The sequence below is a fragment of the Neophocaena asiaeorientalis genome, unplaced genomic scaffold, assembly GCF_003031525.2.
Source record: "Neophocaena asiaeorientalis asiaeorientalis breed wild unplaced genomic scaffold, Neophocaena_asiaeorientalis_V1.1 scaffold79, whole genome shotgun sequence".
In the NCBI taxonomy this organism is placed as follows: domain Eukaryota; kingdom Metazoa; phylum Chordata; class Mammalia; order Artiodactyla; family Phocoenidae; genus Neophocaena; species Neophocaena asiaeorientalis.
The window spans coordinates 755,855-771,540 of record NW_020175402.1 but is presented as its reverse complement, the minus strand read 5'-3'; the positions used below and the strand labels follow the sequence as shown (position 1 = coordinate 771,540).

General features: G+C 59.0%; 1 protein-coding gene across 1 annotated transcript in view; it reads left to right on the top strand.

Moving 5' to 3' along the window:
- HSPG2 (heparan sulfate proteoglycan 2) overlaps positions 1 to 15,686 on the top strand; it is a 106,481-nt gene that overhangs the window by 49,652 nt on the left and 41,143 nt on the right. The window contains exons 10-34 of the mRNA XM_024766869.1: positions 25 to 144; positions 2,136 to 2,267; positions 2,374 to 2,518; positions 2,613 to 2,764; positions 2,860 to 3,006; positions 4,462 to 4,625; positions 5,145 to 5,324; positions 5,420 to 5,616; positions 5,725 to 5,872; positions 6,592 to 6,719; positions 7,066 to 7,152; positions 7,241 to 7,299; positions 7,467 to 7,534; positions 8,445 to 8,585; positions 8,709 to 8,882; positions 9,021 to 9,200; positions 9,314 to 9,432; positions 10,093 to 10,204; positions 10,375 to 10,488; positions 10,583 to 10,710; positions 11,094 to 11,180; positions 11,669 to 11,718; positions 12,038 to 12,132; positions 12,447 to 12,587; positions 12,957 to 13,148. Coding sequence (XP_024622637.1) covers positions 25 to 144; positions 2,136 to 2,267; positions 2,374 to 2,518; positions 2,613 to 2,764; positions 2,860 to 3,006; positions 4,462 to 4,625; positions 5,145 to 5,324; positions 5,420 to 5,616; positions 5,725 to 5,872; positions 6,592 to 6,719; positions 7,066 to 7,152; positions 7,241 to 7,299; positions 7,467 to 7,534; positions 8,445 to 8,585; positions 8,709 to 8,882; positions 9,021 to 9,200; positions 9,314 to 9,432; positions 10,093 to 10,204; positions 10,375 to 10,488; positions 10,583 to 10,710; positions 11,094 to 11,180; positions 11,669 to 11,718; positions 12,038 to 12,132; positions 12,447 to 12,587; positions 12,957 to 13,148 — 3,260 coding nt within the window. The remainder of the gene's footprint in view (positions 1 to 24; positions 145 to 2,135; positions 2,268 to 2,373; positions 2,519 to 2,612; positions 2,765 to 2,859; positions 3,007 to 4,461; positions 4,626 to 5,144; positions 5,325 to 5,419; positions 5,617 to 5,724; positions 5,873 to 6,591; positions 6,720 to 7,065; positions 7,153 to 7,240; positions 7,300 to 7,466; positions 7,535 to 8,444; positions 8,586 to 8,708; positions 8,883 to 9,020; positions 9,201 to 9,313; positions 9,433 to 10,092; positions 10,205 to 10,374; positions 10,489 to 10,582; positions 10,711 to 11,093; positions 11,181 to 11,668; positions 11,719 to 12,037; positions 12,133 to 12,446; positions 12,588 to 12,956; positions 13,149 to 15,686) is intronic.

The window sequence follows — 15,686 nt, the reverse complement described above, 5'->3', positions numbered from 1 at the left end:
CTGAACCTTGCCTGGTCCCCCCAGGCCCCACCCCACCCTGTGAACCCAACGAGTTCCCCTGTGGAAACGGGCACTGTGCCCTCAAGCTGTGGCGCTGTGATGGCGACTTTGACTGTGAGGACCGCACCGATGAAGCCGACTGCCGTGAGTGTCCCAGCGTCCTTCCGGCGTCTCCGGCCCATTGGCCTAGCTCCCTGAGCCCCAACCCTTTGAGGGCAGGTTTGTGTGCTGTCCCTGGCTGAGTGGTAGAGGCCCTGGGGATAAATTTTAAGGTTTATCTCTCTTTGACTCTGAGCTGGCCTTTGTAGCAAGCAGTAGACTACCCGCGGTTAATGTCTCTTTATTTATTTTGTTACCATTCATCTTCTCTTTTTCATATATGCTTGTGTGGGGGTCAGACGAGTAGGCTTGATACACGAGCGTCCCTTGATGAAGGGGTCCTTGATGTATGTGTGAGTCAAAGCCTTCCTCTTAAGGGTCTAGAGTTTTTTCATCTAGAGCTGGTTCTGAGTTATTTGTTCCTCCATCTGCCCAGCTTTTCATCTGTGTGACCATTCAACTATCCACTATCTGTCCGTCCGTCTGTCCAGCATCTTTCCTCTCTTGCATCCATTTATCCACCCACCCACTCATCCAACTATCCATCCATCCATTATTTATCTGCAAAGTTCTTCATCAGTCTGTCTACGTATCTACGTATTCAGCATCCTTCCTTCTGTCCATTTCATCATCCATTCTATCATCCATCAATCTGTTGTCTATCCATCCATCCATTTGTCCAACATCCTTCCTGCCACCCATGTGTTCATCCGTCCATCTATCATCCATCCATGCATTATCCATCCTGCCAGCTCTCCAGGCAGCCAGCCGTTCATATAGCCAACATCTTTCCTTCCTCCTCTTCATCTGTTCAGCCATCTATCCATTGCTCGTCCATCCATCTAGTCAATGTTATAAACATTATGACAGTCAAATGGGTGAGACTGGAGACTCAGAGACCATATCAGGTAGCATCTTGTGGTTTCTGTCCTAGGAGGTGAACCCTGGGGCTTATTAGTCCAAGATTGAGGATAATCTTCTAACCATTGCTCTGTGATCCTGGGTCACACGTTTGAGTGCGTGTTGACATTCCTAGTGTCCGCTGGTCCGGCTTCTCCTCCTCGCCTCCCCTCACCTTCCCTGCTCTGCAGCAAACCCTGGAGAGAAGGGTGCTGCAGACTGGCAGAGTTTTATGATCCCCTTCTGTGGCTCTGAGCTTGCCTGACAACATGGCCCTTTGGGACAGAGAAGTAATTGAGGGTTTTAGTTGAAAAGCCCTTCTCAGAGGCCTCTGCGGGGGAACAGTCTAAGGAAGACCAAGTCCTTGTTGACAGAGCGCAGAACAGAGAGCATGAAAGCCAGATGACTTCGGGGGCTCGTGGGGTGTTGGGACAGAAGCCCCCGAGGGAGTGGGAGTAGGTGGCTGCCTCCCGGTCTCCTCTCTGTGCCTTCTCTGTGGACGGGTGGCCTCTGCTCCTGCACCACTCTGCCCTTTCTGTCCCTGCCTGCGTGTCTGTATCAAGCTCAGTCTTCCAGAAATAGAATGTCAGTTACCATCTACTAGAGATGTCTAGCTGGGGCCCAGCCCTGGGGCCAGGCCAGCTCCAGGCCTCTGCCCAGTCCCTAGATGGCTGCCTCAGGTCAGGCTACTTAGAGGGGTACAGAGCAGTGAGGTCCAGGCTGCGGCAGGCCCTCGCAAGACCCTTCCAGTAGCCAGAACTGCCCAGGTGTTCCCGGCGTCCAGAGATCCTGGCCCCCGGGGCCGTGCCTTTGACCAGCGGTCTCGTGCTTCTCTGGTGGCTGGCTGTGGGAGGAGCTGCGCGACTGTGGCGTGCCAGGTGTAACTGTCTTGGGGACGCAGGTAGAGTGCGCCTCGTTGCTGACCGGTGGCCATGACGCTGTGGACGGCGTCGTGGCCGCAGAGTCTGGGTCTGGACCTGGTCAGGGCAGCTGTGTTGTCATGTGGGCGAGATGAGACAGTGATCCTGGGGACACCTGGGGAAGGTGGGCAGGGTGGGCTGTTGGGCATGGGTAGGTAATGGGGGTCCTCCCTGAGGGCAGTGCCCACTGCCCACACCACCTGGCTCTGTCCCCAGCCGCCAAGCACCCCGAGGACGTATGCGGGCCCACGCAGTTCCGCTGTGTCTCCACAAGCACGTGCATCCCAGCCAGCTTCCACTGTGACGAGGAGAGTGACTGTCCCGACCGCAGCGACGAGTTTGGCTGCAGTGAGCAGGGAGCTGGGCGGCGAGCTCTGGGCCCTGGGCCCCTCCCCACTGTCTCTTTCCCCTCCCTTTGCCCCTCCCACCCCTCACTTCTGCTCCCATCTCCCAGTGCCTCCCCAGGTGGTGACCCCTCCCCAAGAGTCGGTCCAGGCTTCCCAGGGCCAGACAGTGACCCTCACCTGTGTGGCCATTGGCGTCCCCACCCCCATCATCAACTGGAGACTCAACTGGGGCCACATCCCCTCTCATCCCAGGTACAGCTCTGGGCCCCAGCAGGAGCTGGGGATGTGGCGGAGGTGCGGCCAGTGGTCCAGGCCTGACCCCCACCTCTGTCTCGGGGCCCACCAGGGTGACAATGACGAGTGAGGGGGGCCGTGGCACGCTGACCATTCGTGATGTGAAGGAGGCAGACCAGGGCGCCTACACATGTGAGGCCATGAACACCCGAGGCATGGTGTTCGGCATCCCCGACGGTGTCCTGGAGCTCATCCCGCAGCGAGGTACGGCCCATGGGCAGGTGGGCACCGGGCGTGGGGCTGGAGCCGGGGCTGCCTGCCTGGGATCGGCCGTAGCCTGCTCCCTTGCCGCCCCACAGGACCCTGCCCCGACGGGCACTTCTACCTGGAGCACAGCACCTCCTGCCTGCCCTGCTTCTGCTTTGGCATCACCACCGTGTGCCAGAGCAGCAGCCGCTTCCGAGACCAGATCCGGCTGCGCTTTGACCGGCCCAGTGACTTCAAGGGTGCGTTGGTGGATGGGAGGCAAGCGGCAGGCTCCAGCGGGCTCAGAGGGCAGACATGGGAGAGCAGCATGCCCTGGACATGTGGGGCCAGTTCAGGGAGGGACACGGCATTGCTGAAGAAATGCTGAGCCCTGTAAGAAGAGCATTTCAGGGGAAAACAAACTTTTTTAGGAAAAGCCAAACCCACAGTTGATATTCGCCTGCGTTAGGTGACGATGAGGATGGGCTCTGGAGCCGGAGTCCGTGTTCAAATCCTGACCCTGACCCTTACTGCCTGTGTGCCCTTAGCCAAGTTACTATCTTGTGTCTCAGTTTTCTCATCTACAAAATGGGGATAAAATATTAACTACCCAGGTTGTTACAAGGACTTAATGGATTAATATGCATAAGCCACTGAGAATAGTGCTTGGTCCCTGGTAGGTGCCCAGTAAGTATTCCTGATGTCATCCTCACTGTCCTCGTCATCCTCACCCTGCAGAATGCAGAGGCACCAGTGACCCCGGAGCATTAAGAGCCAAGGCTTTGGCATCTTCTTAGCCCGGGGCTGACCTCCAGATGCACTAGTTACTGCCTGTGTGACTTTGAGACTCTTGGCTTCTTTGGGCCTGTTTTCCCAAACATGAAGGCAGGCAGTTGGACTCAGTGCTCTCTGGCTCTGAGAGGCAGAATGGCGTGGGCCCAGGCATCAAACGGACCTGGGTTCAGGAACATTGCCATTATCACAGAAGTGCCATCTCTTGGATGGTTGGTACTTCCCTCAAGATCTGGGAGGGTGCTGTAGAGAGAATTCCCGTGTGTGTGTGTGTGTGTGTGTGTGTGTGTGTGTGTGTGTAGGAGAGGGCTGGACTAGATGACCCGTCATAATAACAGCAGCAGTAACAGCTAACCGGTTTTTGAGCACCTCCTTTGTGCCACATTCTGTTTTAAGCGTTTTATATCAGTTTGTTCATTTTAGCTTCCTAGTAACCCTGTGAGGCAAGCCACTATTACCCCCATTTTACAGATAGAGAAACTGAGGCCTTTGCTCAGATCACACATCTGGAGGGTGGTGGAACCAGGACTTGGGTGCCCATTCTTCAGCCCTGTGTAGCTCTCTACTGCCTCCTGAGGGCTGTTCCAACCCTGACAGTCCATGGATCTGTTGGCAAGCAAAGGCTCTGAAAAGTCCTGCTGCAAAAAATCCCCTTGACCTTTCCTTGACCCTGGGGTTCCCAGATGGTTCCCAGCCATCATTCTGAAGCATTGGCTTTGCTCAGAGCATGCTTTGGGAGACGCTTCAGAACTTCAGGAGGAAAAAAAAAACTTTGCTTTTATTTGACTTTGGGAGAGAGACTAACGTTCTCTCTAAATCACATTTCTCCCAAAACTTTCCCATCTCTCTGGGTTACAGCCCCTCAAGGGGGCTATCTCAGGCCAGAACATGCATGGCCCTCACCCCTCCCCTTTGCCACCCAGGCGTGAATGTGACGACGCCCACGCAGCCTGGCATGCCGCCCCTCTCCTCCACCCAGCTGCAGATCGACACCGCTCTGCAGGAGTTCCAGCTGGTCGACTTGTCCCGACGCTTCCTGGTCCATGACTCTTTCTGGGCTCTGCCTGAGCAGTTCCTGGGCAACAAGGTGACAGGCCGGGCTGCTGCCCTGGATGGGGAGGTGGCCGAGCCCTGCTGCACATGCCCAGAACCTGCCTGGGCTCTGCTCCCTCTGAAGCTGGGGGGCAGCAGGGCAGTCTTTGCTCTGGGAGACGTGTTGTCTTGCCCCAGCGCAGCCCCCCGTGGGCAGCGGCTCATTCATTCAGGGCAGGGTCAGGCCTGCCATTGTCAGGTTGGAAGGAATGCTGACTCAGCTGTTGGAAAGCCCTCTCGGATCACTCGCCATGTCTGAGCTGGGCCCAGTGCCCTCCTCCGGCCTCCCTGGGCACCTTTTACACAGTATTATCAGACTCCTCCCCCAAATTGGACTGAGCATCCTCAAGGCAGAACCCAAGTCGCACCCATCTCTGCTTCCCTGTGCCCAGCTCCGTGCTGGACACGCAGTACCGGCTATGCAGAGTGAGGGAGGAGGGGAACGAGTGGACACACAGTGGGAATCAAGCGTGCCCATGACTGGCCCAGCCCTGAACTGCCCTATCTCGGCCAGGTGGACTCCTACGGTGGCTCCCTGCGCTACAAGGTGCGCTATGAGCTGGCACGTGGCATGCTGGAGCCAGTGCAGCGGCCAGACGTGGTCCTGGTGGGCGCTGGACATCGCCTGCTCTCCCGAGGCCACACACCCACCCAGCCCGGTTCTGTGAACCTGCGCCAAGTCCACTTCTCTGAGGTATGTGGGGCCTGATCCCTCAGGGCTGGCGGTGAAGGGGGTACAGGCTGGGCAGGTGCTGACGCATGACCCCTCCCACCTTTGTCCGCACTCAGGAGCACTGGGTCCATGAGTCTGGCCAGCCAGTGCAGCGAGCGGAGATGCTGCTGGTGCTCCAGAGCCTGGAAGCTGTGCTCATCCAGACCGTGTACAACGCCAAGATGGCCAGCGTGGGGCTGAGTGACATCTCCATGGATACAACTGTCACCTACGCTACCAGCCATGGCCGCGCCCACAGCGTAGAGGAGTGCAGGTGCCTGACCCAGCAGGGCCGGGGACCACAGGGACCCTGGCAAAGATAGGGGAGAAACAGCAAGGCCTCATGGTTCTTGCAGCCACTGTCTTGGTCCTGTCCCCACAGATGCCCCATTGGCTATTCCGGCTTGTCCTGTGAGAGCTGTGATGCCCACTTCACCCGGGTGCCTGGTGGGCCCTACCTGGGCACCTGCTCTGGCTGTAGCTGCAATGGCCATGCCAGCTCCTGTGACCCTGTGTATGGCCACTGCCTGGTGAGTCATGCCAGCTGGTACTTGGATCCTGGCTAGGGGCAAGGGCTCAGCGGGAGGTTCAGGCTGAGGCTTCCTTGTACCCAGAGCTTACCACAAGCCTCCAGAGTGACTGCCACGGCTGCCACCCAAGCTATCATGACCTGTGGATGCGTTAACAGAGATATTATGTCCAGATAGGAGAGGTGAAAGAGCTACTCTCTTCCACCTTGGTCAGACCAATCCTGGAGAGTACTGTGTAAAGCATGGCCCTTAGCAGGGCATTCCTGAGAGGAAGGAGCCTATAAATCATACATTATGTCTTAGGAATGGTAGAGGGAGCTGGGATTGTGGAGCTGACAGAAAGAAGCCTCAAACAGGGAAAACTGTTATCTCCAAATCCCTGAAGAGCTGTCAGGGGTAGAAGGAACGGCCTACAGAAGGCAAAACTAGCCAGTGGGTGTGGACTGGAAGAAGAATGTGGGTTTAGGTCAATACAAAGCAGGCATTTGGAACCTTCTGTGGGACAGGCTGCCACGTGAGGTGGTGAGCTCCCCGTCAGGATGGAGCTGGGTGCTCCCCTGTCTGCAAAGCTGTGGGGTAGTTCCAGCATGATGGGAGAGGCTGATCTAGCTAGCCTCAAAAGCCCACCCTCAAGGAGCCCATCTGGTCCAACGTGGCCTCACGCTGGGGTCAGAGGGCTGCTCTGTAGAACCTGAACCACTCCTTCCCCTTCCTTCCAGAACTGCCAGCACAACACAGAGGGGCCACAGTGCAACAAATGCAAGGCCGGCTTCTTTGGTGACGCCACCAAGGCCACGGCCACTGCCTGCCGGCCCTGCCCTTGCCCATACATCGACGCCTCCCGCAGGTCAGACCCAGCTCGAGATGGGGCACGTAGGGCTGAGGGAGTGGGGAGTGCTGCAGGCTAGGGGCATCCTCTGGGCAGGGAGATGGGAGACCTGCCGGGGTTCAAATCTTCACCTGGTCGCTAAATTATACAAGGCCCCTTGACCTCTCCAGACCTGCTTCCTTTTCCACACAATGGGCCCATCTGTCTTCCTAGTGTTGCTATGAGGCTGCAGACCAAGAGCAGGTGGGCTTCATAGCCTGTCGTGTCCCTGTGGACAGCAGTCATTCCCAGAGTGGGACTGTAAGCCCTCGCCTGGCCCATCATCGCAGCCCTGCCCCATGTCCTGTCCGCTTGGTACCCACAGGTTCTCAGATACCTGCTTCCTGGACACGGATGGCCAAGCCACGTGTGATGCGTGTGCCCCAGGCTACACGGGCCGCCGCTGTGAGAGGTGAGGGAGAGCCGGTGGGGGCTGGGAGAAGCAGGCCATCATGGGTGGGGGCATGGGAGTGCCGTTGACAACCCTCTCCCTCCCCCAGCTGTGCCCCCGGATATGAGGGCAACCCCGTCCAGCCCGGCGGGAAGTGCAGGCCCACCAGTGAGTATCGCAGCCACCATCCCCTGGCACCTCCCCAGGCTGCCCACCAGGCCCCAGTCCCCGAGTCCAGCACGAACCCCATGATCCTTGGAGAGCCGCCCCACTCTGTCCAGATTACGTCCATCCCACTCCCGTCTTGCCTGCCCACACCTACTTTGTGTCTCCAGACCAGCAGATTGTGCGCTGTGATGAGCGAGGCAGCACGGGGACCTCCGGAGAGGCCTGCCTCTGTAAGGTACGCGTGCCCTCCCCTCCCCCACCCCAGGGGCCTTGGGTCCCAGCACACAGCTGGGAGAGGGAGGAAGGAGGCTCCATCCTCTCCATCGCTCCTTGGCCGGTGGGTGGTGACCTAGCTGCAGGCGGATGGGCCTGGTGGGCTCGTCTTCCCCTTCACGAGAGGTGGCCCGGCATCAGGAAGGAGCACTGGTTTGGGGTGGCAGGTGACCTGGGTTCAAGTCTCAGGTCCTTTGCTAGCCATTCTTTGTGTGACCGTTATAGCTGTACTGTACCTTTGCTTTAACCGTGCTTTCATTCCACATTGACACAATGGTGTAGCTAGTAGCATCGCCAATTCACAGATGAGGAGATGGGGGCTCAGAGGAGGGAAATGGTTTGCATTGAGGGTGGGAGCATCAGGTGTCTGCAGAAAAAAGAACTGGGCAAGATTTTGGAATCAGGCATTCCTGATGTTACATCCCAGAGTGGATTAGCAAGCTGAGGAACCCTGTGTAAATCATTTCCCATTCCTGAGCCTCAGTTTCCTCGTGTGAAGCATAGAGATGTCACATCCCTCTCAAGGGACTTAGAGGAGTTAATTGAGGTGCTGGTCGAATAGAAACTAGCACAGTTCATGAAACACTCCATTCATAGTAGCAGTAATTATTCTGACCACGTTGCTATATTTCAAGTCGAAAATTTATTCGTGAGCCCCCTAGCAACCAAAGAGAAAAGAGAACAACGATTGGTTGTATAAGCTCCCGTTAATGAGGAATTATTGTTCACATGGTGGCCGCCCTCATTCGTGTGCTCTTTTCACGGCTCCCTCTGGCCTTGGGTTCCCATCTAGAATATGGGTGGATTGGACCGGAAGCTCCAGGCAGCCCCTCCTGTGGGCCACCCTGCAGCTCCCAGCTCTGTGCCTGCAGAGCAACGTGGTGGGGCGTCTGTGCAACGAGTGTGTCGCTGGCTCTTTCCACCTGAGCACCCGCAACCCTGACGGCTGCCTCAAGTGCTTCTGCATGGGCGTCAGTCGCCAGTGCACCAGCGCCTCCTGGAGCCGCGCACAGGTACCTACCCGAGGCGGGTGGTTTGGCAGACTGGCGGGACCGCCAAGCCCAGGGCTGGGTGGACCAAGGGCCAGTCACAGGCCACAGCCCCCATCCCGGCCTCTTCTCCCCCCACCCCCGCAGGTGCTGGGGGCCTCTGGGGAGCCCACTCCGTTCAGCCTGACCAACGCCGCGGGCACCCACAACACCAGCGAGGGCATCTCGTCACCCATGCCCGGGGAACTGGTCTCCTCCCTCCACAGCCTCCCGTCTGGGCCCTACTTCTGGGGCCTCCCTTCACGCTTCCTGGGGGACAAGGTGGGTGGCGGGTGGGAAGAGAAGGGGAATTCCAGGCAGCATGGTACCTTTGGAGAAGAGGTGGACGAGGTGGCCGGAGCAGTGGCAGGGCCCGACGGTGGGGGCCCCAGCTGAGCACCTGTCTGCCTTGTATCCCAGGTGACCTCCTATGGCGGAGAGCTGCGCTTTACGGTGACCCAGCGGCCCCAGCCTGGCTCCGCAGCCCTGCACAGGCAGCCGCTGGTGGTACTGCAGGGCAATAACATTATCTTAGAGCATCACACTTCCCAGGAGCCTAGCCCCGGCCAGCCCAGCACCTTCACCGTGCCCTTCCGAGAGGTGAGCAACGCCATCCCAGGAGACCCCCGGGGGGAGGCGGGCAGGCCCCCTGCCCCTCTCACTCAGGTGTCAGGCTGTCAGGGGTTGCAGCCCATAAGCTCTTTCCTCGGCAGCAAGCATGGCAGCGGCCTGACGGGCAGCCGGCCACGCGGGAGCACCTGCTGATGGCACTGGCGGGCATCGACACCCTCCTGATCCAGGCATCCTACACCCAGCGGCCAGCGGAGAGCAGGTGTCTGGGCCCGGGGCGGGAGGACCGGAGGGGACTTGGGGGTGGCTCCAGGCTAAGCGGTGCGACGTGGTACATCCAGACTGCCAGCTCTGCTGCTTTCTAGCTCTGCGGCCTTCTTGTGCCTCATTTTCCCCATCTGTAAAATGGAGATTATAACAGTACCTCCCTCAGAAGGCTTGTCTTAGATCGGGTCCCCAAGAAGCAAAGGCTGAGATGGGGATTTGGGTGCCCGTGATTGACAAGGAGAACCTGGGAGGGAGGGACACAGGAGGGAGAAGTGGCCAGGCAAGGAAGCGGTGTCAGGTGAAGACCCTCCTCGGTCTCATCCCCATGGAGCCCTGCAGAGTCATCCTGCCTTGAGGCAGAGGGACTTTGGACCCTGGGACTGGGTCCATCTGTCATTGGCCACCCCAAGGGAGTGGGACAGTGTGACCTCTCCTGGCAAGGAACTTCCTTCCCTGGAGGAAGTTACAGGTATAAGCCTTTCACCACAGCCCTTGCAGCTGCTGGGGCATGGACGCCCAGTCAGGGAGCTGGACGGGGCCCCAGGAGCATCACAGCAGGGCTGCTGGGAGGATTAATGAGGTGATAGCGTGCAGGGCTCCAGGGGTGCCAGGCCCAGCGTGAGTGCTCATTCATAGTGGGTCTTGCCACACCCAGGGTCTCTGGCATCAGCATGGATGTGGCTGTGCCTGAGGACACCGGCCAGGACCCTGCACTGGAAGTGGAGCAGTGTACCTGCCCACCTGGGTACCGTGGCCCATCCTGCCAGGTGAGCCCTGGGGCCCACCCACCTGTCCAGCCAGCTCCCTCCACAGTGCTTGCTGGCTCCTCCTCCTTTAGCTCTCCCACCTCCCCAAGCCCACCCCAGCCATCCAGTGGTCCCTTCCCAGAATGGCCCCTGCTGAGGAAGTCCCTCCACCGTCATCTTCCTGCCCCCAGGACTGTGACACAGGCTATACACGCATGCCCAGCGGCCTCTACCTGGGCACCTGCGAACGTTGCAGCTGCCATGGCCACACAGAGGTCTGTGAGCCCGAAACAGGTTCCTGCCAGGTGAGTCCCACCCTCCTTCTTTCCTACCCCAGGGATCTGTGGCCTCCAGGGGCTCAGCCTCAATCCACGTTCTACCCCCCGCCCCCCCCCACAGGGCTGCCAGCACCACACAGAAGGCCCCCGATGTGAGCAGTGCCAGCCCGGATATTACGGGGATGCCCAGCGTGGGACACCACAAGACTGCCAGCCATGCCCCTGTCATGGAGCCCCCGCTGCTGGCCAGTGCGTCCAGTCCCTGCCTGTACCTGCCCTTTCCTGAAACGTCCATTGCCCTGTCCCCGATTCCCTTCTTCCCAGACCCTTCTGAGAGGCAGTGGTTAAATCGTGGCCTCACCACTTCCTCAAGGTGTCACTTTGTATAAGATACACTTCTCTCTCTGGGCCTCAATTTCTTCATCTGTGAAATGGTGATAATGATGTACCTCCACCTTGGCCCCTGGTGTGAGCATGAGATGATGCCATGGAACCCTTAGCATGGAGCCTGGCATGTAGCTGGCACTCAGGACACGTTAACTCACATGCCTGCTCCTCCTCTCCCTCCTGCCCTGGTCCTAAAAGAAGAGCTGCTGACCTTCTAACTGGAAATTTGCCCCCCACACCCACAGAGCCACCCACACTTGCTTTCTGGACACAGATGGCCACCCCACCTGTGATGCGTGTTCCCCAGGCCACAGCGGGCGTCATTGTGAGAGGTGAGGCAGGTGCGGGCAGGGCGGGGAGCGTGCAGGAGGGGCTGCCCCTGGAGTAAGGCTAGGCCCAGCCCTCCTGACCAGAAGGAACCAGAATCCGCCCACTCTGCCTCACAAAGGCCCCCAGAAGACAATCACCTCCTTTACCCGAGAGCCTAAACCTTTAGCCTGGCATTCGAGGCCCTCAGAGATCTGGGCCTGCAGTTTACCCCCAACTCCCAACACCCCCTGCACCCCTGCCCCAACCAGGCCAGAATCTTCCCAGAAAACCCCTCATTCTTGCTGAAAGTCCTGGGTTTGAGGACTGACCATGCTGGGCACGTTCCTGCCCTTCTTCTCCCACCTATTTCCCCATCTGTGAAATGGGTGAGTTAGGCTAATCGTTTCCTTCCAGCACTCTGAGGTCATTGAGTCCAATACGGGGACCCCCAGCACAGTCCTGGATTCTGTGGTTCTTCCTTTCATTCACCCAGTGCTTTCTCTCACCACAGGTGTGCCCCAGGTTACTATGGCAACCCCAGCCAGGGCCAGCCTTGTCGAAGTGAGTCTGGTTGGGGAGGCTTTTGGGATCGGGCTACCCTAGGGGTGGAGCTAGGACAGAGCCTTTGTTCTCCTTCAACCTGTGGCAAGTGACTTTCACCTTTCTGAGCCTCGGCTTCTTTATCTGTAAAACCGGGGCAGTGAAAAGGCCCACGTACCCCAGAGGGCTGCTGTGAATGTGTATAACGCCTGGGCGTGGTAGGTGTTCAGAAGCAAACACTTCCTCTCTCAGGTGGCGAGTTAGATGCCCAGAGGGTGGTGAAAATGGGGATGCTCGGTGGCAGGTTTGGGGTTCCAGCTGTGGCTTCCCTCCACCTCAGGAGACGGACAGTTGCCAGAGCCGACCGGCTGTGGCTGTGACCCCCAGGGCAGCATCAGCGACCAGTGTGACTCTGCTGGACAATGCCAGTGCAAGGTTAGTACAAACCCCTGCCCTCCACGAGGCCCTGAACCGCAGCCACGGCGGTTGCCAGGCCTTCCCTGTCACCATACCCTCAGGGCTGTCCCTACGCCCCCGCCACCCTTCCTCACAGGACGCATCTCTGCCCCACTGCTCGGGGCCTCGTGGGAAGTCAGGCAGCACCTGATGGGAGCTGAGGCCTAGGCATGGGGGCAGCAGGGGCTCCCCAGAACTGCTGGAAGTGGCTGGGAAGCCTGGCCTCAGAGGCTGCTGAAGGTGCAAGAGAGCCATCCAAGCTCCCCGCTCCCACCTTTCTACCCATCCTCCAGGCCCAGGTGGAAGGCCTCACCTGCAGCTATTGCCGGCCCCACCACTTTCACCTGAGCGCCAGCAACGCGGTTGGCTGCCTGCCCTGCTTCTGCATGGGCGTCACCCAGCAGTGCACCAGCTCTTCCTACACACGCCACCTGGTAAGAGCCCCTACACTGCCCCGGCACCGGGGCCTGCTGCCGGCCTCTCCTGGCTCATCACTAGGGCAGGGCAGGTGAGAAGCCTAGCCCAGTGGCATCCCCATGCCTCCGTCACTGCCCATGTAAGCACAGATCCCAGCAACCCTCGCCCCCGCCCCTGATGCCCTCCCCATGACCCCATTATTGCTTATGTCATCACTGACCCCAACCCCCTCCTTCCCCCAAATGTCCTCTCCATTTCCCCATTATTTCTGTCCTAGCCCTGGTCTCACCATCCCCCCATTCCCCACTCTAATGCCCATCCCTGCCCCTCCCCCACCAAGATGCCTGCCCCAGTGCCCAGGCTGACCCTTGTCCTTCTGCTGCCAGATCTCCACCCACTTTGCCCCTGGGGACTTCCAAGGCTTCACCCTGGTGAACCCACAGCGGAACAGCCACCTGACAGGAGGCTTCACCGTGGAACTGGTGCCCGAGGGTGCCCAGCTTACTTTTGGCAACTTCGCTAACCTTGGCCACGAGTCCTTCTACTGGCAGCTGCCGGAGACATACCAGGGAGACAAGGTGTGACATGCAGCAGGGCCTGGCAGACCCTGCCTGATCGCCAGCTCTGAGCCAGGCCCCTGCCAAGCCCTGGGGCTAGCAGGGACTCGGACACGAGTTGACCTCAGAGCAGTTTAGGCTGGCAGGGAGGCATCAGCCATGTCATGGTTAAGCGTGCAGCCTTTGGGGTCATATAGGCCTCGGTCTAAACCCAGCCCTGCCACTTCCCAGCTGGCTGCCTTTGGTAAACCTCAGCTCCAAAGCAGTTCGGAGGATTAGAGCTCATGCCTCGTGCCTGTTAATGATTATTAGCTTTCGTGCAGTTAGCCAACAAACAGGTCCTGAGTGAGGCCCTGGAAACACAAGGACAAGTGAGACACAGTTTCAGTTTCATTCATTTGCTCACACATGGAATTCCCTCTGTGCTGTCAACCCTGTGCTTGGTGTTGGGTAATTCTTATTAGAGGTCGTATTTACTGATCTCTTACCCTGTGCTGGGCACTGTTGCAAGCACTTTTACATGTCATAAATCACAACTGTATGAGCTAAGTACAACTACTGCCCTGTTGCATAAGTGAGAAGACTGAGGTGAGAGAGGTTAGGTGACTTCCTGGGCTCCCACAGCCTGAAGGTGGCAATGCTGGGATTCCAACCAGGTCAGAGGCCGCCCTTAAATACTACACTCGTCGGAGTCTTTGCTCCTCCAGTGTCATGGTCTAGCGTGGAGGTGATGGGGCGATGGTGTTAGTGGCACGGTGGGGCGCAGGGTCTTGGGCTGCACTCCAGGACGGCCGCCCAAATGGGTTCTGTGAGTGGTCAGAGCCACCTGGGGGCACCCAGCGAAAGTGGGTCTTGGTACAGGCATCCCCTGCTGGCTGAGGCCGGTGTTCAAGCAGATGTGTCCCCACACCCAGGGCCCCAGGAAGGTCAGGGACACTTAGGAGGGGGTGTTCAAGGCTGCCCTGTCCCTGTTCCTTGGACAGACCCACGTATCCCAGCCTCCTCCCAGGGCTGGCTGCCTTTTCTCCTCCTCTCCTGGCCTCCGTGTCTTCCTCCCTACTGCCCTGCAGCTCCAGACCTTTCTCTCTGTCTCTCTGACTCCCTCTCCTGGCATTTTCCTGTGCCCCACAGAGGGAGGCATATTTTGCGCGGACGCGACAGGCTCACCAGGTAGGCCCGCAATCTGAGTGGTGTGAAACTGATGTGACGTGGGCATGGTGTGTTCTTGGATGCCCTCAGCCCTGCGTGGGGAGGTGCCCAGCGCCCCGGGCAATATGGGTGCACGTGGACCCAGGTCGTGACCGATGGCGCCCGGTCAGGGCACTGCTGTGCCCAAGCCCTGTGATAGCAGGAGTTAGAACCAGGAGGGGTATGTGCCTCATCTACTGTGTGGTCTGGTCCTGGTGCCAGCTGTCTGTGGCCAGAGTGGTGGCTGAGTTAGCCAGGAAACTAACTTGATGCTAAACCACGTGACTATACCTGGCCCACCAGGTTACCCCTGCGCTGTCTCCCAAGCAGCCTACATTAACCATCTGTGTCTGTATGGCCCTCCATGGCCTGGAGTTAACCCTGTGTGCCAGCCTGGAGAGGGGAGCATGCGTCTTTCTCCCCAGTCCGCGTGGACCTTTCTGGCCGCCATATCCACGGGGAGAGGACACCCCCCAGGGCTCCAGCTCTGGGGCTACGGGAGGGTATGAGCTGGCCTGTGCCCTCTACCCGTCAGAACTGCACGTCCCTCTCAGAGGAGCAGTTGCAGGCAGCTGTGGCTGCTGGGAGGATCCTGGGGCCCCCACAGGGCAAGGGCCGGACACAGTGGCTGTCACAGGGGACAGCCAAGGCCTGGCTGGGGACAGCCTGTGTCTAAGGGCCCCAGGGAAGCAACCAGAGAGCACAGTCCAAGTAGGAGCTTGGGGCTGAGGCGCTGGCCTTCCTGGGTTATTTTCCCCCAGGCCAGGCCAGGCCCCAACTTGATGCCCGGACCACTCCAGTGTTGCCCTTGGGAAGCATTACAGAGCTGTGAGTGGCTTGGGCTGGTACCATTGGGCATGCACGGAACGTGAGGCCCAAGGAGCCGTCTCGGCACCATATATGCCCCTGGGGCTGCCTCCAGCCCCTCTAGCCTGAGCTTGGGCAGAACTGTCTGCCCCTCTCTTACCAGGGGCACCCACTCTATGAGCTTCTCCCCGTAGTCCGGGCCCATTCCAGGGAGCTCCACCAGTCTCACGGGGAGCAAAAGGGCAGCAGGTGCAAAGGCCAGAGCTTCAGGCATCGGCACTTGTGAACAGATAGCACAGGTGTGGGCGGCTGGTTGGGCCTGGCACGACCAGGGGGCAGGCAGAGCCTCATGGTGTCCTTTCTGTCCTTCTGCTCCTTTCCTCTGTCCTCCCTCTCTCGGTCCCCCAGGCGGATGAGGCCCAGAGGCGGATGGATGCTGAGATCTGGCAGCTCCTTTCCAGCTTTGCTGTCCACCCCCAGGCCCCTCCCCAGGGGCTCTCGCCCCATCCCCAGCCGGCAGCTGCTCAGCCAGCAGCTCTGCTCTCCCCCTCCCCCTCCCCCTCC